Source organism: Pristiophorus japonicus, chromosome 22, assembly GCF_044704955.1.
Source record: "Pristiophorus japonicus isolate sPriJap1 chromosome 22, sPriJap1.hap1, whole genome shotgun sequence".
Classification (NCBI taxonomy): domain Eukaryota; kingdom Metazoa; phylum Chordata; class Chondrichthyes; family Pristiophoridae; genus Pristiophorus; species Pristiophorus japonicus.
Genome location: NC_091998.1, coordinates 18,549,665 through 18,573,569, shown reverse-complemented (window position 1 = coordinate 18,573,569; position 23,905 = coordinate 18,549,665). Strand labels below are relative to the sequence as shown.

At 58.7% G+C, this 23,905-nt stretch overlaps 3 protein-coding genes across 10 annotated transcripts in view; 1 reads left to right on the top strand and 2 right to left on the bottom strand.

Moving 5' to 3' along the window:
* Window positions 1-12,213, bottom strand: part of LOC139234879 (histone acetyltransferase KAT6B-like) — a 94,181-nt gene extending 81,968 nt beyond the window's left edge. Inside the window, exons 1-4 of one of the 8 annotated variants that reach the window (XM_070865700.1) lie at window positions 11,314-11,369; window positions 10,277-10,429; window positions 8,988-9,069; window positions 3,722-3,854 (exon numbers count right to left, since the gene is read on the bottom strand). In XM_070865700.1, the coding sequence (XP_070721801.1) occupies window positions 3,722-3,854; window positions 8,988-9,069; window positions 10,277-10,336 (275 nt within the window). In that variant the 5' untranslated portion in view covers window positions 10,337-10,429; window positions 11,314-11,369. The other 7 variants (XM_070865704.1, XM_070865705.1, XM_070865703.1 and 4 more) reach the window with 7 other exon arrangements.
* Window positions 1-23,905, top strand: part of LOC139234881 (erlin-1-like) — an 843,171-nt gene that overhangs the window by 122,197 nt on the left and 697,069 nt on the right. The window lies entirely within an intron of this gene.
* The window catches only part of LOC139235177 (histone acetyltransferase KAT6B-like), a 20,952-nt gene continuing 8,847 nt past the window's right edge, over window positions 11,801-23,905 (bottom strand). The window contains exon 3 of the mRNA XM_070866397.1: window positions 11,801-11,869. Within this exon, the coding sequence (XP_070722498.1) occupies window positions 11,801-11,869 (69 nt within the window). The remainder of the gene's footprint in view (window positions 11,870-23,905) is intronic.

The window sequence follows — 23,905 nt, the reverse complement described above, 5'->3', positions numbered from 1 at the left end:
CAATAAAAATTCTTTGAACTGTTATCAATAGATGATGTCATGGCAAAACATTTCATAGTGTCAATATCATCATGATGCTGACCTATGGAATGAGGACATCAAAGGAAGTCAGCATTATTAGTTGCTTACTTTGTAGGCACTGTCCTTCAGTTTCAAAACAGCCCTTATCCTATCTGGTATTACATTCTGCTTGTTTATCATACTTGTCATCACTGATGTATATTGTCTCCCTTTCCCCAAATTCATTACATTTAAATACCTTGTCCCTCCTCTTCAAATCTCTGCATGGCCTTCGCACCACCATTCGAGGCAGAGCCTTCAACCATCTTGGTATTTCCTCTACATCGTCACCCTTAAAAACTTTTCAAAACCCAACTTTTCGACCAAGCTGCCAGTCACCTCAGCTAACTTTCTCTCCAAGGTTCAGTCTCTGTTCCTTCATGTAGAATATTTATCCTCGCTGTCCCAAATTCACTAATTCTGTCTGTCCACTGTAAAAATTGATCTAGATTACCGAGGAGATCTGCCAGTGCATTGCCCTTGCCTGCCAAATGATTAGCTCTCAACTGGATCTTCTCTGGATGGAACTCAATTGCAAGCTTGCAATGGGCAACAGATTTATTTTCGATATCCAGATCATTACATTGTTTGCTTGGAGAACATTGCTTCCAAAGTATGTTCGATGCTCTTAAGTACTTTTTATGTGACGTTGTGTCACTGGTCACGGTTCACAACATTGCACTATGCGAATATTTAGATGCCGTCCCATTGCACTCAAAAATGTCGAGCTCTCCAACTTGAGGGGAAAGCGATTCCAGACAAACTATGGGGGCAATGTGTCCAATGCTCCTGGCAGTCTTTGTAGACACAAGTAGAGAATACAATTCTTGGGGGTTGGTAAGCAGTTACAATGGGTACACAGAGCCACAGTTCTTATCTGGACCATGGAAGACCTTAAATGAGTGGAAGTGCAGAGCAATTAACTATTAAAGATTGACCAAAAAAATCAAATCAATGAACTGTAAGGAACTATACATTTCAAGTAGAACATGTGTGTATATGGGGACGTGGAAAAGTCATATCTATTCCTTTTATTCGCATGTGACATCTGAAATAGAATCGGCTGGTTCATGAGAAAGTCATTTGTATTGAATTCTGAGTTCAGTTCAGTTGAAGCATGAGAGCACTGTCTGATGAACCTGCCCTGGCCGTGGATGTGCAGTGACAGATTTTTTTCTGAAAATGCGTGTCATGAGAAGTGAACATTGGTACAGTATTTGCTTCAAGTACAAAAGGTCAACATCCATCAACTTTGACATTAATGTGTATTTTCAAGTCTCTTTACCCAGTTTGACAGAAGTCAGTTCTTGAACACTGGAGGAGAAGCCGTCTGCTCAATTACTTCACTGACAAGGTGACAATGAGAGTTTTGAGGGCAGTCACCACTAAATAGATCTTTCAATACCACAAGCCGCTACAGGTTTCTTCGGCTTTAAATAAAACAATGTTTCTTTTTAAGGGCTGGATACCTAGTTCAGGATTAAAAGCACAAAATCAGGAACATTTTTCCGCTGTAGTGTTTTTAAGCATAGAAATGCAGTAACGGTTGGTAATGAAGGGAAACACCCCAGACGTGCTTTTTTATTGTTGTTAGTCTGTTTCTGTTTTAGCATTGGTGGTACCTCCATCAGTAAGATAAAGGCAATGAATACTTCACAAGGCCCTGATGTGTTGAGACTGAATAATTTAATTGAAGGCAACCTGCAGCTCCTCAACAGTGGGTAAATACACCTCCCAGTGTGGTACTGAACAAAATATAACAGGAAGGTCTCGCGTTTGATTCACAGTTTGTGCTGAGTTATCTAGGTGGGGAATAATAGGGGTATGATGATTGGCCTTGCATTCCTGGGATAGGGAGTGGAAAAGAAAAAGTCCACTAGGATTCCTCCTCTATAATTCAGCAACACCCTGTTGGAATATACATGTCAAGTAATGATAGGATTGTGTAAAATGTGATTGTGATCAAAGAAATGTTATCAAGATCTGGCACAATATGAAGACAAATAGGAAGATATACATCATTCTCCCTTTTCTAGGGCTAAAGCTGTGAGCATACCTTAGGAAAGTAATACAATCAAAGTAAAGGCAAAGAAACTGATGGAAACAGCAGATTGGTGTGGATTCAGCTTCAAGTTTAGATGACATATTCAAAGACAGTTGTAGATTTCCAACTTCAGAGCATAACATATTTTGAGTTTTGGGTTAAATAAGAGAGTCAAATACAGAACTTTCAAACTTATACAAAGTATCAAAAAGGTGCAAAATCTGTTAAAAGAACAGAACATAAAAATGTTTAAGTTTGGTTAGTGAGAAAAAAATTAAAACGTGAAGGATAAAGTTAAGTGGGAACCCATTTCCATACAAAATTGGAGACCACAAGTAAAATGTTTCAGAACTGCACGCTACAGTTATGACGACCTGTATGGGACTCTGGTTCCTTTATTTGAGGACTGTAATAATCATCATCATAGGCGGTCCCTCGAACGAGGATGACTTGTTTTGACGAGTTCACAGATGTTTCAATAAGGACCCGATATTCCAGTCCTGAACTCCAATTGAAAGGATGGAAGATGCCTGCGCGTGGATTTTTTTAACATGTGGTGACCGTTGCACATCAGCCACCACACAGGCTTGACAGAGCTAGGCCTTTATCCAGTGGCTAGGGTTAACCAGGACGACTGCTTCACAGACTAGTGCGCACACATATCGCAGTGTGCACTGGCCCGTGCTGCCCCTGGGCTCTTCTGGGCCCCGTACCCTCATTTGCCACACCTCCGCCACGATCTCTCGCCGCTCCTCTGTCATAAACATTCGCTGCACCTCTGTCACAAAACATTCACCGTACCTCCATGAGAACACCTCTGCAGGTTGGGGCTACAAAAGAGCTGGAGCGGCGGGCCCTGGAACAGTGTGGGCCACCCGACCTGTTGAGAACACCTCCGCAGGTCAGGGCTACAAAAGAGCTGGAGCGGCATACCACTACAACTTCCAGCGCGAGCTGTGCCAAGTGTGCGACGGCTTTGAGGTGGGAGACTGTGTGACATTATCAGGACCCAGGTCGCAGTTTGGAGCGTGGGCAGGAGTATTGGCAGGGCCCAGGTACAGCGGAGGAGCGGGAGGTCGTGGCAGAGGTGCGGCGAGTGATCGAGGCGGAAGAGCGATGAGGGATCATCTGTGGACAGAGCAGATGGCAGCAGTTATTGAGGCTGATAGAGGGATGTATGTTGGGTACCTCGAGATATAATATTTCTGAGATACCGGACAAGCCAATGGTCTTTTTCAGTCCTATATGTTACCACGTCCCCAAGTCCTTCAACAGCCAATATTTTAGCTTCAACCATATGTAGGAGGGAGTAGGGTATAATGAGAGGCTGCAATAATGAGGTAGACATTTTAATTTTTGCTGCTGTTTAATATTTATTGATAATTTTGAAAATAATTGTTTTCTAAAGATGGAGCATCAATTTTAAAAAGCTACACGGTTGTTTTAAACAACCCTGTGTATCTAGACTCCCTTTGAACGCAAGAGACAGTATTTGGATTTGAATGCATGACAATTATTGGGAAACTAACAAAACATACTTCCACTTCATTAAAATATCGTACTGTAAATATCTTTAATCATTTGTAATATTTGTTCCAAAGAAAAAGATAAACGTACATGGTTCTTTGCTTTAGTTTATTTTTGGGACGTCCTAATGGTTTCGCATAACGACGTTTGATCTGTGCAGCTTTCTCGTGCAGTAGTTTTCTTCCCTTTTTCTTTGGTCTGCATATTTGACAGATCCACATTCCTGTTGTAAGTAATACACCCATTAGATTTCTCAACAAAGTTTCCAATCTGCACCATGTATTCTATTTATGTTTACAGTAAGACCTACAAGCAAGATAAAAGTGACAATTAACTCCTGCAACTGAAATATACCAGTTAGAAAACATTACAGAAAATGAGAATTTTGCTAAATTTGCATCTTAGAACTTCACAATTAGAATCCTCCAAATCCAGAAGCAATTATTTAATCATATTGGTGCACAGGTACAGAAGAGGTTCCATGATATCATCAGGGGCTCAGACGCCCCTTTCTCCCACAACCAGCACTGTACTGCTATGGAACTCACATCAATGATGGCAGATTTTCTTTAAACCCATTTGGTGATAGGACATCTCTTTAACTAGGATAATAATCAGCTTTTACTGAATTATAGGAAATAAATCTCATAAAATAATAAGGAGCTCGCTAGTGAAGTAGAGAACAGTCCATAAGGAATGCAGAAAAACAGAATGAACTGGAGATGAAAAGATAACATAATGATGTTAATTGCAAACCAATGAGCTGAAGCTAGAAATTAACTCGCCTTAGGGTAGTATGTGATGAATTTTCCATTCCAACTCTAAACATAATCTCCCTTTACTAGAATGCTAGATATTCAGACACTTCCTCCTCTTGTCCTAACCCTCACAGATCACTATAATAGAATAACAGAAAACTATAAAACAGCTACAAGCCATGTGAAAAAAATTATGTACCTACTTTTACAGATACATGGCTTTGAGTATCTGAACATGAGATGGAGCTGAGGGTATAGGACATTTTGTCAGAATAGACATGTGAAGCAAGGCTGAGGAATAACAATACTGATAAAGGAGGATATAAATAGAATAAATGGATGGGGCAGAAGCAATCTGGGTGGAAATTAGCAATATATGATAGTGGCAACAAAATAGTAATTTGTACTGATAGCCACCAGCAGCTCAAACTTAAATCGGTAGATAGACTTGTTTGGGCAAGAAAAAAAGCAGGAAATCATAAAGTAATAACTGTGGAGGATTTCAACATCTCAGAAGTAAAGTGGTTCGATGCGGGACGACAGAAAGGAGTTGTGAATGAACAAGCAATTTCATAGAAGTATCATGTGAAGGAGAGTTGCAAGTAGATTTGATCCTTAGCAGTCCACTGGAACGGATGACCTGGAAGTGGGGTGAACACTTGGGTGCTAGACTATATAGTTAAATTTGAAAAATGATTAAAAGGATAAGCCCACTAATTACGCTGATGGTCCAGCTGGTTAAGCTAGTCAGCAGTTGAGCCATGTAGACCAGGAAAGTCCTAAGATTGATTCCCAGTTTGTGTTGAGCTAATTGATCTCAGCCAGGATACCAGTAGAGGTGCTACAACTAGCTACACATCCTGGTTTATGAAGGGGAAAATCAATCAAGGCACCCTTTCCTGATCATATTCCAAATGAAATGTCTGGGGAGGAGAAGATTGGGCTTAGCTAAATCCCCAATGGGAAAACAGCCTCAGGAACTTCACTGCTGAGCTCTGCCGAACTGAACTATACCCAGGCAAGAGTCAATGTCCCAGGAGAGGAGCTGAGTAGGGGTGATTAATTAGTGGGGGTAGGGGGCAATAGCATAGAGGTGCACAGTTTTAAGAATGCAAAATTCAGAACAATAGAAAAATTGCACAGAGAACTGAATGAGAAACAAAATTATAAAATAAAAAACAGAAGTAAAATGGATGGGATGTACTAATAAAATAGCAAGACCAAAACCATGATGTATAAATTAACACCAAACTACCTTTAAGGCCAAACAGAAACATTTAAAATATACAAAAAAAAATAAATGAGATGCGAGAATTGATGGATGATAACCAAAAGTATATTATTAGAAGGGCTGTAGCATTAAAAGGAAATGAAAGTAAGTTCTCAGCTAGTTTAGCTACAGACATGTTAAACAAAATGGGTCTTTAAGGGATAAATTGAGAAGAGATCTGGAGAAACAGGAAATAACAAGTGCATTAAACAGATTAGTCAGATATAATTTTGGCTCCAGAAAGAATGTAAACATTAAAGCACAAGATGAAGATATGTTAAAGAATTATGACTCAAAATACCTCTCCTACTGAAAAAGGAGGGTCTATTCAGCTCCCCCCACACACACACACACTTAATGATCTGCAAGAATATGCAGCTGAAAACCTATGATTTCTTAGAAAATGATTTTACTAGAGGGTTTTTAATTATAGAGATACAGGCATTTTCTTGTTATACAATGAGAGAAATTTCAGGCAAGGCAGCCGGGCCAGATTGGGAACACCCTAGAATACTCAAAGAAATGAGAGAGAATTGAGAAGAAACTCTGGTTGTTGTTTTTAAAACAATCCATGAACATTAACATCTCAAAATTCAAAAACAGGAACCAAAAAACTATAGACCAACTAATTTAACATTGTATTGGAGAATTGCATGGAGTACATCAGGCAGGGCATAATCAATGCTCATCCGAAAAGCAGAGGCCATAAGCATAAATTTAGAAACAATATAGGTCATGGGTCACTAATCTGCTGGAATCCTTTGAGGAGATAGTGAATTGGGGTTAGTCACTTGATGTAATTTACTTAGATTTTCAAACAGCATGATAAAGTTTGACATGAGACTTTAACAAAAGTTAAGACTCATGGATTAGGAGTAAATTATCTAGCTGGATTGAAAACGAGCTCAGCAATAGAAAGTAGAAGGCGATGATAAATTGAAATGGCTATCGATAAGTTTTAATGACTAGTGGATTTCCACAGAAGTATATTTTGGGTCCCTTTCAAGTCATAGTATTCACCATAATTAGGAGAAAAACATTTAATTTATTAAATTTGTTACTATTAAGCTGTATGACCAGAAGACAAATATAAATTATATTCAGAGTGATCTGCACCAAAGAAATAGATGACCCAAGAATGACAGATGAATTTTACTGTAAATATTTATAAATGTAAGGCACTGCATGTAGGAACAGGAACAGGAACAGAAACATACATACTCAACAATTAGGTACGATGTTTAGTCATTCATTGACAGTTCCTGGTGTTCAAACCATTATCAACGAAGCTATCCAAATACTAGTTGACATCTTATAAATGTTTGACAAAAGTTATTCTAATCTTGTACAGATCATTGATGTGGCCTGATTTGGAACATTACTGTCAGCAATATTGGGCACTCAATTTTGAAAAGAGCATGATGCATTGAGAGGGTTAGAAAAGAACAGATATGATTTTGGAATTTAAGGCCCCTAGTTGTGAGGAAAGACTTGCAGAACTTTTTATTAGAGAAAAGAAAATTGAAGATCATGACGCAGAACTTAAAACATTTGAGACATATAACTGATGTAAAAGTAAGCAGGTCATTTGACTTGGTAGGCACAGAATTAGTGGATCAATTTATCTATATATTATTCGAATTGTGTGTGAAGGTAGTGTTATAGCATATTTTTCCTACGGTCTATCAGATAGCAAAACCAAAGGCTACTGACCCTAGATCATTATCCAATCTGATTCAAGAAGTCACTGTTCCTTCAATCCATCAATTCAACCAATCACATCACCGAGCTAGCTTTATCTGATTGGTGAATCTTTAACACGATCAAGATAATTTTTGTGCCGTACAGCCGTCATTAAAATGCCTCATCCAACCCATTACATAAGTACTCTTAAAAAATAAAATTTCTTAGAAGTTACAAAGGAAGCCAAAATGTTCCAAAGACAGATTCTCCTCACTTTATATTGCAAAAATTGGTAAACCTTATTATATAGCTTCCCTCTCAATACTTAGCACTCTAGTTTCCCTAACTCCTGTAGGCCTTTGCACGCGAACCCGAGTGTCAGGAATCAGACAAATGACTGCAAGTGGTTTCATTACATCAATTCAACCTGTGATTCTGTCAATTAGCACAGGCTCTGGAATTTAAGTGAGCGACAACAGAAAGGGGGTGAATTCCAATCCTGGACCTTAGAATGTGGTCGCAGTAAACACGAGAACTAGCTTTACTGTCCATGAGCAATACAATTAACAAACCTCAAGTAAAATGACCTATTAATAGATAAAGCTTTTAGGATCGCAGCAAAAGCGGTTAATATTGTATTAATTAACTCCTTCAAAAAGTTGCCATATAATTGGGAAAGGATTAGCGCTTATACACACTAGTATAAACCAAGATGATCAAATACTTCAAGAAGCTTCAATAGTCCTTGTATTGATAGGATCAGGTGCAAGGACATGTAACAATTGAAACAGCGAGAACAAATTAATAACTGGCTCCTAATATTTTAAGAGGGGTAAAGCTCGCAGTAAGATAGATTGTACATGATCTGTGTAAGGAACGGTTTGATGGGACAAGTGGGTTTTTCTTGTTATATGGTTTTTCTCATCTCTCTTAGCGAACACTAGCCATCATTAGGAGGTAATTTTGACTGCAAACAAATTCCAGATAGAACGTCCCGAAACCGGAACCCTCGGGACCGAGGCCATTCCAGTTTTCAGAGTTTTCCGGATTTCGGAGAAGAAATCCGACATCCCGAATCCGGAAACCCCTGGGTCGAGTCTCGGGTATTCCCGGATTTCGGAGAAGAAATCCGAGGGGAGTTCGTGGGTCAGGTGGTCGTCGGCTCAGATCACACGTGGGTTCGGTCGTGTCAGTTCGAGTCTCACGTGAGTTAGGTCGGGTCGGCTCGGGTCTTACGTGGGTCGCCATCATGGGGCATTCCGAAAGGCTCAGGAACAGGTCTGTATTTGCGGCGTTTAAAAAAAAGTCTGGTTTTCAGAACAGATTTCTGGATTCCGACTCCTGCGATCTGCCCAATGTCTGGTTTTCGGACAATTATGGTTTTTAGAACTATGGATTTCAGACGTTCTACTTGTAGCACTATTTGTGCATAAAGGGGCATTCTGTCCTTTTGCACAAGTGGAGCAATATGTCATTGGGAGGAGAAACGTTCATAGATGGTCTGAAGTTAAAAAAAATCCAAAACGCACCAATTTGCATTAGTTTTGATTGTATCTTCAAATCTAATACGCATGTATAAAGCAACTGTAGACAAATTTGAAAATAACAAATAGGCAAGTCACCAATACATTTGGTTCAGTGATACCTTTTGGCATTCTGGAGAGTGGTGGGTCACAACATTCCATGTGAAACCCTCGGTCACAGGAATCACAAAAAAGCATGTTGTCCTAGAGAGGAAAAAAATTGCAAGTACTTCAATACATAAATTCACTTAGGTTTTTAAATTATACTCAAGTATCTCCAAGTGCTAAAGCTACTAAGTAATCAATTTGAATCTGATTCTGGCATAAAAGGAAAAGTATAATCACTATGAAATTTTATCAATTTGCTAACTCAACTCAATCTTTTTGGAACCACTCCAATACATTTTGTTCGTTTAAAAATAAGTAATTTATACACTTTCAACAAATATTGAGCAAAACTACAAGATGGGAGTGAAATCCCAATAACCATTCTGCAGTTATGACAACCTTTCACCTCTCAGCAAATTCAATTATCCATTTCGAACTACATTAAGTGGTCCTGGAAACTATTAGAATGTCACCTTAACACTCTTTGGATATTTTGTTAGAGAGATATGCATTGTCATACAAAACACGATGTAGGGCTGGAAATTCAGCGATTTTACGACTGGGGTTTAGGTGCTATTTCACCTTTTTTGACGAAAACCCACTTGGCGGTAAATTCGGTGACGTTTTGCGTTGGCAGTTTTCAAATACTGCTGGAGAGAGGACCGCTATCATGCAAGACTCGAAATAATCACTTTCGCCAAAAATTTAGCTCTGTGCGCACCCGTATTCTGCACGAAAAATACTGACAGGGAAAAACCTGTCGTAGCAGGTCTGCCAGCAGCGGTAAGCATGAAGACCTGCAAAAAGGTAAGTTAAAAGTTTTTATTTTTTAATTCTTTTGCAGTGATTTGCTAAATACGTGTCTTGCAAATGTTGTGTGAATTTTGTTGTTTTATTTTTTCCAATTTATTTTTTTTTGCCGTTTTTCCGCCCTCCCGAGGCCCAACTAGCAGCGGCATTGGCCTCGGACTAAAGTTGGCAAGGATTGCGGTTTGCGCCACGAATCCTCATGCAACGCCGATTTTTACCACTGCGCAAATTAAGGCCTGAATTTACGGCCCAATAGCGACAGATAACAGTAATTTTGGCGAGAAAATGCGGTTATCGCTGAGACCCAAATTTCTAGCCCATAAGACCCTGCCGATGACAACATTAAAAGTTATTTTTCCCAATCAAACACATAAAGCAATACATGAAACAGTTGGAAATAGACTACAAAAAATATCAAATAACTCCTAAATATAAGAAAAAATCAATGATCAAAAAAGAACATTTGGTCCATTAAAGCTCATTCCTCTACTACCTTAAAATGACAAAATGGAGCCAACTGGATAGGCACGTGGCAATTTGAGATGTTCTCCATTTTGCAAAAGGAGCATTAAGCATGTTGTTTCAGTTGTTTCTTTATTACACATACCACTAAGATTTTATGCACTGCCTTTTGATGAAATGACACCTGAATTTAAATCCAAAAAAAAAAAATCAAACAAAAAACAAATAATCTTCTGCAAAAGGATCAAAAATTGCTGTTTGGTCCAAATTGGTGGAGTGCTCAAAATCACAGTTTTTGAATGTTTTCCAGATTAACTGTCTGAAGGGAGATCGGAAGTACATAGCCTTAAACAACAATGCAGCAGATACTGTGAGCAGGCTATGAAGCGCCAATATCTAGGAAGAACACCCTGCTATTATAGGGAAGCAGTCTTAATAAGTCCTTTAACCCACACGAGGATCAAGTCCATTTCAGCCAGACATTTTATCAGCACTAAATTAATGAACGTCCCAAACTTATAGTGCAGATAGAAATTACTGAGTGTCAGAGTTTGCAGGATATTCACAGAATCTACCTGGTGACAGAAAGTTCTGATGCATACAATTCCACATACGTGTTGCAATTCATCTATTCATGAGGAACACTGATAAGACTGGAGCACTGGGTTTTGAAGGGGTGACACGGCTGAACTGCTTCCTCAACAGGAGTTTTAAGTGATCTGAATGTTCAAGACTCTAGCCGCTTTGGCATCAAATTGCTGAAGGACCTGACATTGGCTAGTCTGAAAAATCTATTCTCTTCATAGTACCAGGAATAAGCCATTCAGCCCCTCAAGCCTGTTCCTCTATTCAATTAGATCATGGCTGATCTATATCTAAACTCCATTTACCTTTGTCTTTACTCCATATCCCTTAATACCCTTAGCTGACAAAAGTCTATCTATCTCAATTTTGAAATGCTGATAGAGACATCAACTAGAGACGACAGAGAAGGGCTTGGTCACAGAGTGATGCACAAAACTACTTGCGTTCAGATTTCCAGAATGAAAGCTCCAGTTCTGACAACACCTGCATTGCTGATGATGTAGCCATAAACAAAGGGAAGAACTGAAGAGACGATTAATAAACACCCAAAAATGCTGTGGAGGCTGAATCCAAGAGGCGACGAGAGAGAGCACGAGAGGAAAAGAAAGCACATGTGAGTGGGAGAGAGAACATAAGAGAGGGAGAGATAGAGCACACAAGAGGGAGGGAGAAAATTCTGTGGAGGCTGAAACATGTAAAATTCCAGTGACTTGATATCTTAAACGGCTCCTGATTCCACAAACAGACTAAAATTAGACATGTTGAAGGAGCAGGGATTTCTCCTGATGTCTTGGCCAACATTTAACCCTCAATCAACATCACAAAAAAAAATTATCTGATCATTTATCTCGTTCCTGCTGGGGGGGCGGGGATTTTGCCGTGTACAAATTAGATGTAGTGTTTTACTACACTTCGAAGGTACTTCATTGACTGTGAAGTGCTTTCGTACAGCCTGAGATTGTGAAAGGTGCTATATTAACTGCGCGTTCTTGGGTTTTTTCTTGACCAATGAAAGAAGCCAAGAAGAAATATTTGAAGCCTGTAATGGAGCAAAAAACATGATACGTAGAGGATCCTTTATTCATAGTGTCAGATGAGAGTCACATGGTAAAGGGCAAAAATACATTTTCAGCAGATGGCACCATTGCGATTTTGGGGGGGATGACGACGACATCATCATCAAATTTCCTTATTTTTTTCTGTACAAAATAAAATGTGGAGCAAGGAATTTTTTTGGGGGGACGGGCGGAGAAAGAGAAGAAATGTTACATTACATTACAAATTATCACTGAACAAATACTTACAGCATTTTTTCCTTGATCTCGACAAGCACTGCAAGTCTTGCACTCGATACATTGCCATCTTAAGGTCTTCACATGGGCTGTTAACTCTGGAGAGAATTTTAAACACGATGGATGCCCTTCAAAAGAGAAAAATAATTTTAATAGATGATCTTATTACAGGAGGGCTGCATGTAGTTATGTTAATGTTAATGTAATGTAATGTTAATGTAAGCTTATTTTGCAAGGTTTCTCATGGTGACTCATTGGGTAAATGCACCACATGGTATGGTATTAAATTATCCAAAAATTGGCGAATTGGAGTGCGACTCAGTCACAGCAGTACTAGGATGCCACAAATGTCCACAAAAGAGAAAATCAGAAACGGTTCCCCAAGTGTGTGCATATACACATGGGGTAATGCCAGGAATAGGACTGGGCTCAGCCATGATCCTATTAGCTTCCTGACACTCACCGTCTAGGCTTATATATCAATAGCCATCAGGATAAGATACTGGAGGGTTGCTGGTGCACAAAGAATTGTACCTCACGAATTAGCAGAAATCAAAAATCTAGTTACTTGGCAAAATAAAGCAGACTAAATAAAAGAACAGAGTGATTATCTGCATGAACATTTTTGTATCCTCCTGCGCAGGCGCGCCATGACTCCTCCCCTTTTTGCACGTGCATGTTCGATCCGATTGTTCAAGCGAAGTATGATAAACGAGGGCAGCGAAAGGTGGGTTGATCCACGTTGCTGTGCCTGGAGCTGCAACTGGGGCTTTTGGGTTAGCTTTCAAAAATCAATGATTGTACAAAAGGAGCCTCCAGGACTTTTGCCTAGAATATTGCTAAATTTATCAACACGTTCATTTTCACGGCCTTCTGAGAGAGAGAGAGCGCGAGCGCAAGCGAGGCAGAGGCAGAGAGAGAGCGAGAGGACGAGTGAGCGCAAGACGGGAGCAGAGAGCGAGGGGGGTCGGGGGCGGAGGCAGCGGGCATGGGCGGCGGGGAGCGACAGCGAGGGCGGCGGGGAGCGAGAGGGGCAGGGAGCGAGAGCGAGGGCACGGGGAGCGAGAGCGCGGGGGGGCGGAGAGCGAGAGCGCAGGTGCCGGGGAGCGAGAGCGCGGGTGCCGGGGGGGCGAGAGTGCGGGCGCCGGGGGGCGAGAGCGCGGGCGGCGGGGAGTGAGAGCGCGGGCGCCGGGGGTCGAGAGCGCGGGCGCCGGGGGGCGTTGAGCGAGAGCGCGGAGGGTGGAGCGAGAGCGCGGGGGGCGAGAACGCGGGGGGCGGGGGGCGAGTGCGCGGGGAGCGAGAGCGTGGGGAGCGAGAATGCAGGCGGCGGGGAGCGAGAGCGCGGGGAGCTAGAGCACGGGGGGCGGGGAGCGAGAGCACGGGCGGCGGGGAGCGAGAGCACAGGCGCGGGGAGCGAGAGCACGGGGAGCGAGTGCACGGGCGCGGGGAGCGGGAGCACGGGCGCGGGGGACGAGAGCACGGGCGCGGGGGGCGTGGAGCGAGAGCACTGGCGCGGGGGGCGTGGAGCGAGAGCACTGGCGCGGGGGGCGGGGAGCCAGAGCACGGGGGGGCGGGGAGCCAGAGCACGGGGGGGCGGGGAGCCAGAGCACGGGGGGCGGGGAGCCAGGGCACGGGGGGGCGGGGAGCCAGAGCACGGGGGGCGGGGAGCCAGAGCACGGGGGGCGGGGAGCCAGAGCACGGGGGGCGGGGAGCCAGAGCACGGGGGGCGGGGAGCCAGAGCACGGGGGGCGGGGAGCCAGAGCACGGGGGGCGGGGAGCCAGAGCACGGGGGGCGGGGAGCCAGAGCACGGGGGGGCGGGGAGCCAGAGCACGGGGGGCGGGGAGCCAGAGCACGGGGGGCGGGGAGCCAGAGCACGGGGGCGGGGAGCCAGAGCACGGGGGCGGGGAGCCAGAGCACGGGCGCGGGGAGCCAGAGCACGGGCGCGGGGAGCCAGAGCACGGGCGGCGGGGAGCGAGAGCACGGGCGCGGGGAGCCAGAGCACGGGCGGCGGGGAGCGAGAGCACGGGCGCGGGGAGCGAGAGCACGGGCGCGGAGAGCGGGAGCACGGGCGGCGGGGAGCGAGAGCGCGGGGGGGGGGGGGGCGGGGAACGCGGGCGCCGGGTGGGCGAGAGCGCGGGGGGGCGGGGAGCGAGAGCGCAGGTGTCGGGGAGCGAGAGCGCCGGGGAACGAGCGCGCGGGCGCCGGGGGGCGTTGAGCGAGAGCGCGGGGAACGCGGGCGCCGGGGGGCAAGAGCGCGGAGGGGCGGGGAGCGAGAGCGCGGGTACCGGGGAGCGAGAGCGCGGGCGCCGGGGGGCGAGAGCGCGGGCGCCGGGGAGCAAGAGCGCGGGCGCCGGGGAGCGAGAGCGCGGGCGCCAGTGGGCGGGGAGCGAGATCGCGGGGGGCGGGGAGCGAGAGCGCGGGTAGCAGAGCGCGGGCACCGGGGAGCGAGAGCGCGGGGGACGGGGAGCGAGAGCGCGGGGGACGGGGAGCGAGAACGCGGGGGACGGGGAGCGAGAGCGCGGGCGGCGGGGAGTGAGAGCACAGGCGCAGAGCGAGAGTGCGGGCGGCGGGGAGCGAGAGGGCCGGGGGGCGGGGAGCGACAGCGAGGGCGCGGGGAGCGAGAGCGGCGGGGAGCAAGAACGGCGGGGGGCGGGGAGCGAGAGCGAGGGGAGCTAGAGCGAGGGCGCGGGGAGCCAGAGCGTGAAGGGCGGGGATCGCGGGCGCGGGGAGCGAGAGCGCCGAGGTGGGGGGGGGGGGGAGCGAGAGCGCGGGCGGCGGGGAGCCAGAGCGCGGGGCGAGAGCGGCGGGGAGCGAGAGCGCCGGGGGACGAGAGTGCGGGCGGCGAGAGCGCGGTGGCGAGAGCACGGTCGCGTGGGGCGTGGAGCGAGATCGCGGGCGCGGGGGGCGGGGAGCCAGAGCGCTGGGAGCGAGAGCGGCGGGAGCGCCGGGGCGGGGAGCGAGTACGCGGGCGCTGGGGACGGGGAGCGAGAACGCGGAGGCGGGGAGCGAGAGCGTGGAGGCGGGGAGCGGGGATCGAGAGCGCCGGGGGGGGGGGGGGTGGAGCGTGAGCGCGGGGGGCGACAGCGCGGGCGCCGGGGTGGGGGCGCTGGGGCGAGAGCGCGGGCGCGAGAGCGCGGGCGCCGGGGGGGCCGAGAGAGCGGGCGCCGGGGGGGCGAGGAACGAGAGCGCGGGCGGCGGGGAGGAAGAGCACCCGGGGCGAGAGCGTGGGCGCCGGGGGGGGCGGGGAGCGAGAGCGCGGTCGGCGGGGAGCGAGAGCGCGGGCGGCGGGGAGCGAGAGCGAGGGCAGCGAGTGCGCGGAGGATGGAGCGAGAGAGCGGTGAGCCAGAGCACGGGGAGCGAGGGGCGCGGGCGCTGGGGGCGAGAGCGCCAGGGAGCGAGAGCGCGGTGCGAGAGCGCGGAGCGAGAGCGCCGGCGGCGAGAGCGCGGGCGAGAGCGGGGAGCGAGAGCACGGGGGGCGAGAACACGGGCGCTGGGAGCGAGAGCGTGGAGAGCGGAGGCGGGGAGCGAGAGCGCGGGGAGCGAGAGTGCGGGGGGGGAGCGAGAGCGCGGGGGGGCGGGGAGCGAGAGCAAGGGGAGCGAGAGCAAGGGGAGCGAGAACGCGGGTAGAGCACGGGCGCGAGGGGGCGGGGAGCGAGATCACGGGCGCGGGGGGTGGGGAGCGAGAGCACGGGCGCGGAGAGCGAGAGCACGGGGAGCGAGAGCACGGGGGGGACGAGAGCGCGGGCGGCGGGGCGAGAGCGCGGTGACGAGAGCACGGGCGCGGGGAGCGAGATCGCGGGGGCCAGAGCGCCGGGGCGGGGAGCGAGAACGCGGGCGCTGGGGACGGGGAGCGAGAGCGCGGAGGCGGGGGACGAGACTGCGGAGGCGGGGGACGGGGGGGAAGAGAGCGCGGAGACGGGGAGCGAGATCGCGGGGAGCGAGAGGCGCAGGCGCGGGGGGGCGAGAGCGGCGGGGGGCGAGAGCGAGGGCGGCGGGTAGCGAGAGCGAGGGCGGCGGGGAGCCTGAGCGCGGAGGCGGGGAGAGAGAACGCGGGCGCTGGGGACGGGGAGCGAGAGTGCGGAGGACGGGGAGCGAGAGGGCGGGCGCCGGGGGGCGGGGAGCGAGAGCGCGGGCGCCAAGAGCGCGGGCGCCGGGGACGCGGGCAGCAAAGGCGCGAGGGAACGCGGGCGCCGGGGAGCGGGAGTGCAGGGGATCCGGGGGGGCAGGGAGCACGAGCGCGGGCGCCGGCGGCGAGCGAGGGCGCAAGTGCGAGGGGGGGGGGGAGGAAAGAGGGCGAGGGCGCGGGCAAGAGCGCGAGGGCGCCGGGGGGGGGCAGCGAGGGCGCCATGGACGCGGGCAGCGAGGGCGCGGTGGAACGCAGGCGCCGGGGGGCTGGAGGGGAGCGTGAGCGCGGGTGACGGGGAGCCGGGGGGGCATGGAGCGGGAGCGCGGGGGCCGTGGATCGGGGGCGGTTGGGAGAACGGGCGCCGGGAGCGTGGGGGACAAGAGCGCAGGGAGCGGGGGGGCGAGAGCGCCGGGGGCGGGTGGCGGGTAGTGAGAGCGCGGAGAACGAGAGCGCCGGGGGGTGTGGAGCGCGGTCGCCGGGGGGTGGGGAACGAGAGCGCGGGCGCGAGAGCGCGGGAGCCGGGGAGCAGTAGCGCGCCGGAGGGCGGGGAGTGAGAGCGGGGGAGCACGGGCGCGAGGGAAGCACGGGCGCGGAGGGCGGTGAGCGAGAGCACGGAGTCGGGGGGCGGGGAGCGCGGGCGCCGGTGGCGAGGGCGAGGGAGATGGCGGGGTGCGCCGGCGCGAGGGAGGGGTGAGGGCGAGGGGGAGCGAGGGCGAGGGGATGCGAGGGCGCGGGGGGCGAGCGCCGGCGAGGACGCGGGCGCGCCAGGGGGCGGGGAGCGAGGGCGCCGGGGAGCGATGGCGCGGGCGCAGGGACGCCAGCGGGAGCGCGGGCGCTGGGGACGCGGGCAGCGAGGGCGCCCGGGAGTGCAGTGGATCCGGGGGGGCAGGGAGCACGAGCACGGGCGCCGTGGATCGGGGGCACCGGCGGGCGGGAGCGCGTGCGCCGGGGCGGCGGGAGTGCCGTGGGGCGGGCGCCGGGGGGGGCAGGGAGCGCGGGCGACGGGGAGCCGTGGGGGCAGGGAGCGGGAGCGCATGCGCCGGGGTGCGAGGGCGCAAGGGCGAGGGCGAGAGGGGGGCGAGTGCGTGGGCGTGCCAGGGGACGGGGAGCGAGGGCGCCAGGGACACGGGCAGCGAGGGCACGGTGGAACGCGGGCGCCGGGGTCGGGAGCGCAGGCGCCAGGGAGCGGGAGTGCCGGGGGGGCAGGCAGCGGGAGCACCGTGGATCGGGGGCGCCGGCGGGCTGGAGCGCGGGCGCCGGGGGGCTGGAGGGGAGTGGGAGTGCGGGTGACGGGGAGCCGGGGGGGCAGGGAGTGGGAGCGCGGGCGCCGTGGATTGGGGGCGGCGGCGGGAGGGAGCGCGGGCGCCGGGAGCGTGGGGGACGAGAGCGCAGGGAGCGAGAGTGCGGGGGGCGGTGAGCGAGAGCACGGAGTCGGGGAGCCCGGGAAGCGAGCGCGGGGCAAGGACACGGGCAGCAGGGAGCGAGAGCGCCGGGGAGCGGGAGCGCGGGCGCCGGGGGCGAGGGAGATGGCGGGGTGCGAGGACGCCGGGGAGCGATGGCGCTGGTGCCGGGACGCAAGCGGGAGCCGGGGACGCGGGCAGCGAGGGCGGGGAGCGAGAGCGCCGGGGGGGGGGGGCGGGGAGCGAGAGCACGGGCGGCGGGGAGCGAGAGCACGGGCGCGGGGGGCGGGGAGCGAGAGCACGGGCGCGGGGGGCGGGGAGCGAGAGCACGGGCGCGGGGGGCGGGGAGCGAGAGCACGGGCGCGGGGGGCGGGGAGCGAGAGCACGGGCGCGGGGGGCGGGGAGCGAGAGCACGGGCGGGGAGCGAGAGCACGGGCGCGGGGGGCGGGGAGCGAGAGCGCGGGGGGCGGGGAGCGAGAGCACGGGCGCGGGGGGCGGGGAGCGAGAGCACGGGCGCGGGGGGCGGGGAGCGAGAGCACGGGCGCGGGGGGCGGGGAGCGAGGAGCGAGGAGCGAGAGCACGGGCGCGGGGGGCGGGGAGCGAGGAGCGAGAGCACGGGCGTCGGGGAGCGAGAGCGCAGGTGCCGGGGAGCGAGAGCGCGGGCGGCGGGAGGGGTGGAGAGCGAGAGCGCGGGCGCGGGGAGCGAGAGCACGGGCGCGGGGAGCGAGAGCACGGGCGCGGGGAGCGAGAGCACGGGCGCGGGGAGCGAGAGCACGGGCGCGGGGAGCGAGAGCACGGGCGCGGGGAGCGAGAGCACGGGCGCGGGGAGCGAGAGCACGGGCGCGGGGAGCGAGAGCACGGGCGCGGGGAGCGAGAGCACGGGCGCGGGGAGCGAGAGCACGGGCGCGGGGAGCGAGAGCACGGGCGCGGGGAGCGAGAGCACGGGCGCGGGGAGCGAGAGCACGGGCGCGGGGAGCGAGAGCACGGGCGCGGGGAGCGAGAGCACGGGCGCGGGGAGCGAGAGCACGGGCGCGGGGAGCGAGAGCACGGGCGCGGGGAGCGAGAGCACGGGAGCGAGAATGGCGGGGGGCGGGGAGCGAGAGCGAAGGGAGCAAGAGTGCGGGCGCCGGGGGGCTAAAGCGCGGGTGCCGGGGGCGAGGGAGATGGCGGGGTGCGAGGACGCGGGCGTGCCAGGGGGCAGGGAGCAGGGAGCGAGGGCGCCGGGGAGCGATGGCGCTGGTGCCGGGACGCAAGCGGGAGCCGGGGACGCGGGCAGCGAGGGCGGGGAGCGAGAGCGCCGGGGGGGGGGGGGGGGAGCGAGAGCGCGGGTGCCGGGATGGGGGCACCGGGGGGCGAGAGAACGGGCGCAGGGGGGCCGAGAGCGTGGGCGCCGGGGGGACCGAGAGCGTGGGCGCCGGGGGGCGAGAGCGCGTGCGCCGGGGGGCGAGAGTGCGGACGGCGGGGAACGAAAGCGCGGAGCAAGAGCGCGGGCGCGGGGTGCAAGAGCACGGGGTGCGGGGAGCGAGATCACGGGCGCGGGGGGCGGGGAGCGAGAGCGTCGGGCGGGGGGGAGCGAAAGCGCCGGGGCGGGGAGCGAGAACGGCGGGGGGCGGGGAGCCAGAGCGCTGGGAGCGAGAGCGTCGGGCGGGGGGGAGCGAGAGCGCCGGGGTGGGGAGCGAGAACGCGGAGGCGGGGAGCGAGAGCGCGGAGCGAGAGCGCGGAGTCGTGGAGCGAGAGCGCGGAGGCGGGGGACGGCGAGGGGCGAGAGTGGCGGGTGGCAGGGAGCGAGAGCGAGGGCGCGGGGAGCGAGAGCGCGGGCGGCGAGAGCGAGAGCACGGGCGGCTAGAGCACGGGGGCGAGAGTACAGGCGCGGGGGGCGGGGAGCGAGATCGCGGGGGGCAGGGATCGAGAGCGCGGAGGCGGGGGGGCGGGGATCGAGAGCGCGAAGGCGGGGGGGCGGGGATCGAGAGCGCGGAGGCGGGGGGCGGGGAGCGAGAGTGCGGGCGCCGGGGTGCGGGCGCGAGAGCGCGGGGGGCGGGGAGCGAGAACGCGGAGACCGTAGGCTGGGGGGCGGGGAGCAAGTGCGCGGGGGAGCGAGAGCGCGGGGACGGGGGATAGAGAGAGCACGGGCACGGGGGGGCGGGGAGCACGGGCACCGGGGGGGGCGGGGGGCGAGAGCACGGGCGCGGGGGGCGAGAGCACGGGCGCGGGGGGCGAGAGCACGGGCGCGGGGGGCGAGAGCACGGGCGCGGGGGGCGAGAGCACGGGCGCGGGGGGCGAGAGCACGGGCGCGGGGGGCGAGAGCACGGGCGCGGGGGGCGAGGGGGCGGGGGGCGAGAGCAGGGGCGCGGGGGGCGAGAGCAGGGGCGCGGGGGGCGAGAGCAGGGGCGCGGGGGGCGAGAGCAGGGGCGCGGGGGGCGAGAGCAGGGGCGCGGGGGGCGAGAGCACGGGCGCGGGGGGCGAGAGCACGGGCGCGGGGGGCGAGAGCACGGGCGCGGGGGGCGAGAGCACGGGCGCGGGGGGCGAGAGCACGGGCGCGGGGGGCGAGAGCACGGGCGCGGGGGGCGAGAGCACGGGCGCGGGGGGCGAGAGCACGGGCGCGGGGGGCGAGAGCACGGGCGCGGGGGGCGAGAGCACGGGCGCGGGGGGCGAGAGCACGGGCGCGGGGGGCGAGAGCACGGGCGCGGGGGGCGAGAGCACGGGCGCGGGGGGCGAGAGCACGGGCGCGGGGGGCGAGAGCACGGGCGCGGGGGGCGAGAGCACGGGCGCGGGGGGCGAGAGCACGGGCGGCGAGAGCACGGGCGGCGGGGGGCGAGAGCACGGGCGGCGGGGGGCGAGTGCACGGGCGGCGGGGGGCGAGAGCACGGGCGCGGGCGGCGAGAGCGCGGGCGGCGAGAGCACGGGCGCGGGGGGCGGGGAGCGAGAGCACGGGCGCGGGGGGCGGGGAGCGAGAGCACGGGCGCGGGGGGCGGGGAGCGAGAGCACGGGCGCGGGGGGCGGGGAGCGAGAGCACGGGCGCGGGGGGCGGGGAGCGAGAGCACGGGCGCGGGGGGCGGGGAGCGAGAGCACGGGCGCGGGGGGCGGGGAGCGAGAGCACGGGCGCGGGGGGCGGGGAGCGAGAGCACGGGCGCGGGGGGCGGGGAGCGAGAGCACGGGCGCGGGGGGCGGGGAGCGAGAGCACGGGCGCGGGGGGCGGGGAGCGAGAGCACGGGCGCGGGGGGCGGGGAGCGAGAGCACGGGCGCGGGGGCGGGGAGCGAGAGCACGGGCGCGGGGGGCGGGGAGCGAGAGCACGGGCGCGGGGGGCGGGGAGCGAGAGCACGGGCGCGGGGGGCGGGGAGCGAGAGCACGGGCGCGGGGGGCGGGGAGCGAGAGCACGGGCGCGGGGGGCGGGGAGCGAGAGCACGGGCGCGGGGGGCGGGGAGCGAGAGCACGGGCGCGGGGGGCGGGGAGCGAGAGCACGGGCGCGGGGGGCGGGGAGCGAGAGCACGGGCGCGGGGGGCGGGGAGCGAGAGCACGGGCGCGGGGGGCGGGGAGCGAGAGCACGGGCGCGGGGGGCGGGGAGCGAGAGCACGGGCGCGGGGGGCGGGGAGCGAGAGCACGGGCGCGGGGGGCGGGGAGCGAGAGCACGGGCGCGGGGGGCGGGGAGCGAGAGCACGGGCGCGGTGGCGGTGGAGCGAGCGCGGGGGGCGGGGAGCGAGAGCACGGGCGCGGGGGGCGGGGAGCGAGAGCACGGGCGCGGGGGGCGGGGAGCGAGAGCACGGGCGCGGGGGCGGGGAGCGAGAGCACGGGCGCGGGGGGCGGGGAGCGAGAGCACGGGCGCGGGGGGCGGGGAGCGAGAGCACGGGCGCGGGGAGCGAGAGCACGGGCGCGGGGAGCGAGAGCACGGGCGCGGGGGCGGGGAGAGAGAGCACGGGCGCGGGGGGCGGGGAGCGAGAGCACGGGCGCGGGGAGCGAGAGCACGGGCGCGGGGAGCGAGAGCACGGGCGCGGGGAGCGAGAGCACGGGCGCGGGGGGCGGGGAGCGAGAGCACGGGCGCGGGGGGAGCGAGAGCACGGGCGCGGGGGGAGCGAGAGCACGGGCGCGGGGGGCGGGGAGCGAGAGCACGGGCGCGGGGGGCGGGGGAGCGAGAGCACGGGCGTCGGGGAGTGAGAGCACAGGCGCGGGGAGCGAGAGCGCAGGTGCCGGGGAGCGAGAGCGCGGGCGGCGGGAGGGGTGGAGAGCGAGAGCGCGGGCGCGGGGAGCGAGAGCACGGGCGCCGGGGGGCTAAAGCGCGGGCGGCGGGGAGCGAGAGCGCCGGGGTAGGGGAGCGAGAGCGCGGGGAGCGAGAGAACGTGGAGCGATAGCGCGGGCGGCGGGATAACGGGCGCGTGGAGCGAGAGCGCGGGCGGCGGGATCGCGGGCGCGTGGAGCGAGAGCACGGAGGCGGGGGGAGCGAGAGCGCGGGTGGCGGGGAGCCAGAGCGAGGGGAGCGAGGGGCGAGAGCGGCGGGGGGCGGGGAGCGAGAGCGAGGGGAGCGAGAGCGCGGGCGGCGAGAGCGAGAGCACGGGCGGCGAGAGCGAGAGCACGGGCGGCGAGAGCGAGAGCACGGGCGGCGAGGGCGAGATCGCGGGCGCGGGGGCGGGGAGCGAGAGAGCGCGGGGAGCGAGAGGCGCAGGCGCGGGGGGCGAGAGCGGCGGGGGGGGCGGGGAGCGAGGGCGCGGGGCGTCTGAGCGCGGGCGGCGGGGAGCCAGAGCGCGGGTGGCGGGGAGCCAGAGCGCGGGCGGAGGGGAGCCAGAGCGCGGGCGGCGGGAATGCGGGAGCTGGGGACGAGGAGCGAGAGCGCGGAGGCGGGGGACGGGGAGCGAGCGCGCGGGCGCCGGGGGGCGGGGAGCGAGAGCGCGGGCGCCGGGGGGCGGGGAGCGAGAGCACGGGCGCGGGGAGCGAGAGCACGGGCGCCGGGCAGCGAGAGCACGGGCGCGGGGAGCGAGAGCACGGGAGCGAGAACGGCGGGGGGCGGGGAGCGAGAGCGAAGGGATCAAGAGCGCGGGCGCCGGGGGGCTAAAGCGCGGGCGGCGGGGAGCGAGAGCGCGGGCGCCGGGGTAGGGGAGCGAGAGAGCGCGGGGAGCGAGAGAACGTGGAGCGATAGCGCGGGCGGCGGGATAACGGGCGCGTGGAGCGAGAGCGCGGGCGGCGGGATCGCGGGCGCGTGGAGCGAGAGCGCGGGCGGCGGGGGGAGCGAGAGCGCGGGTGGCGGGGAGCGAGAGCGGCGGGGGGCGGGGAGCGAGAGCGAGGGGAGCGAGAGCGGCGAGGGCGAGATCGCGGGCGCGGGGGGCGGGGAGCGAGAGAGCGCGGGGAGCGAGAGGCGCAGGCGCGGGGGGGCGGGGAGCGAGAGCGAGAGCGAGGGCGCGGGGCGTCTGAGCGTGGGCGGCGGGGAGCCAGAGCGCGGGCGGCGGGGAGCCAGAGCGCGGGCGGCGGGGAGCCAGAGCGCGGGCGGCGGGGAGTCAGAGCGCGGGCGGCGGGGAGCGAGAATGCGGGAGCTGGGGACGAGGAGCGAGAGCGCGGAGGCGGGGGACGGGGAGCGAGCGCGCGGGCGCCGGGGGGCGGGGAGCGAGAGCGCCGGGGGGCGGGGAGCGAGAGTGCGGGCGCCGGGGAGCGAGAGCGCGGGCGCCGGGCAGCGAGAGCGTGGGCGCCGGGGGGCGGGCAGCGAGAGCGCGGGCGCCGGGGGGCGGGCAGCGAGAGCGCGGGCGCCGGGGGGCGGGCAGCGAGAGCGCGGGCGGCGGGCAGCGCGGGCGCCGGGGAGCGAGAGCGCGGGCGCCGGGGGGCGAGAGCGCGGACGCCGGGGGGGGCGAGAGCGCGGGCACCGGGGGGCGAGAGCGCGGGCACCGGGGGGCGAGAGCGCGGGCACCGGGGGGCGAGAGCGCGCGCCGGGGGGCGGGGAGCGAGAGCGCCGGGGAGCGCGGGCGCCGGGGACGCGGGCAGCAAAGGCGCGGGGGAACGCGGGCGCCGGGGAGCGGGAGTGCAGGGAATCCGGGGGGGCAGGGAGCACGAGCGCGAGCGCCGGCGGCGAGCGAGGGCGCAAGTGCGAGGGCGAGGGGGGGGGGGGAAAGAGGGCGAGGGCGAGGGGGCAAGGGCAAGGTCGCGAGGGCGCGAGGGCGCCGGGGGGGGGGGGCGAGGACGTGGGCGCGCCAGGGGGCGGGGAGCGAGGGCTCCGTGGACGCGAGCAGCGAGGGCGCGGTGGAACGCAGGCGCCGGGGGGCTGGAAGGGAGCGGGAGCGC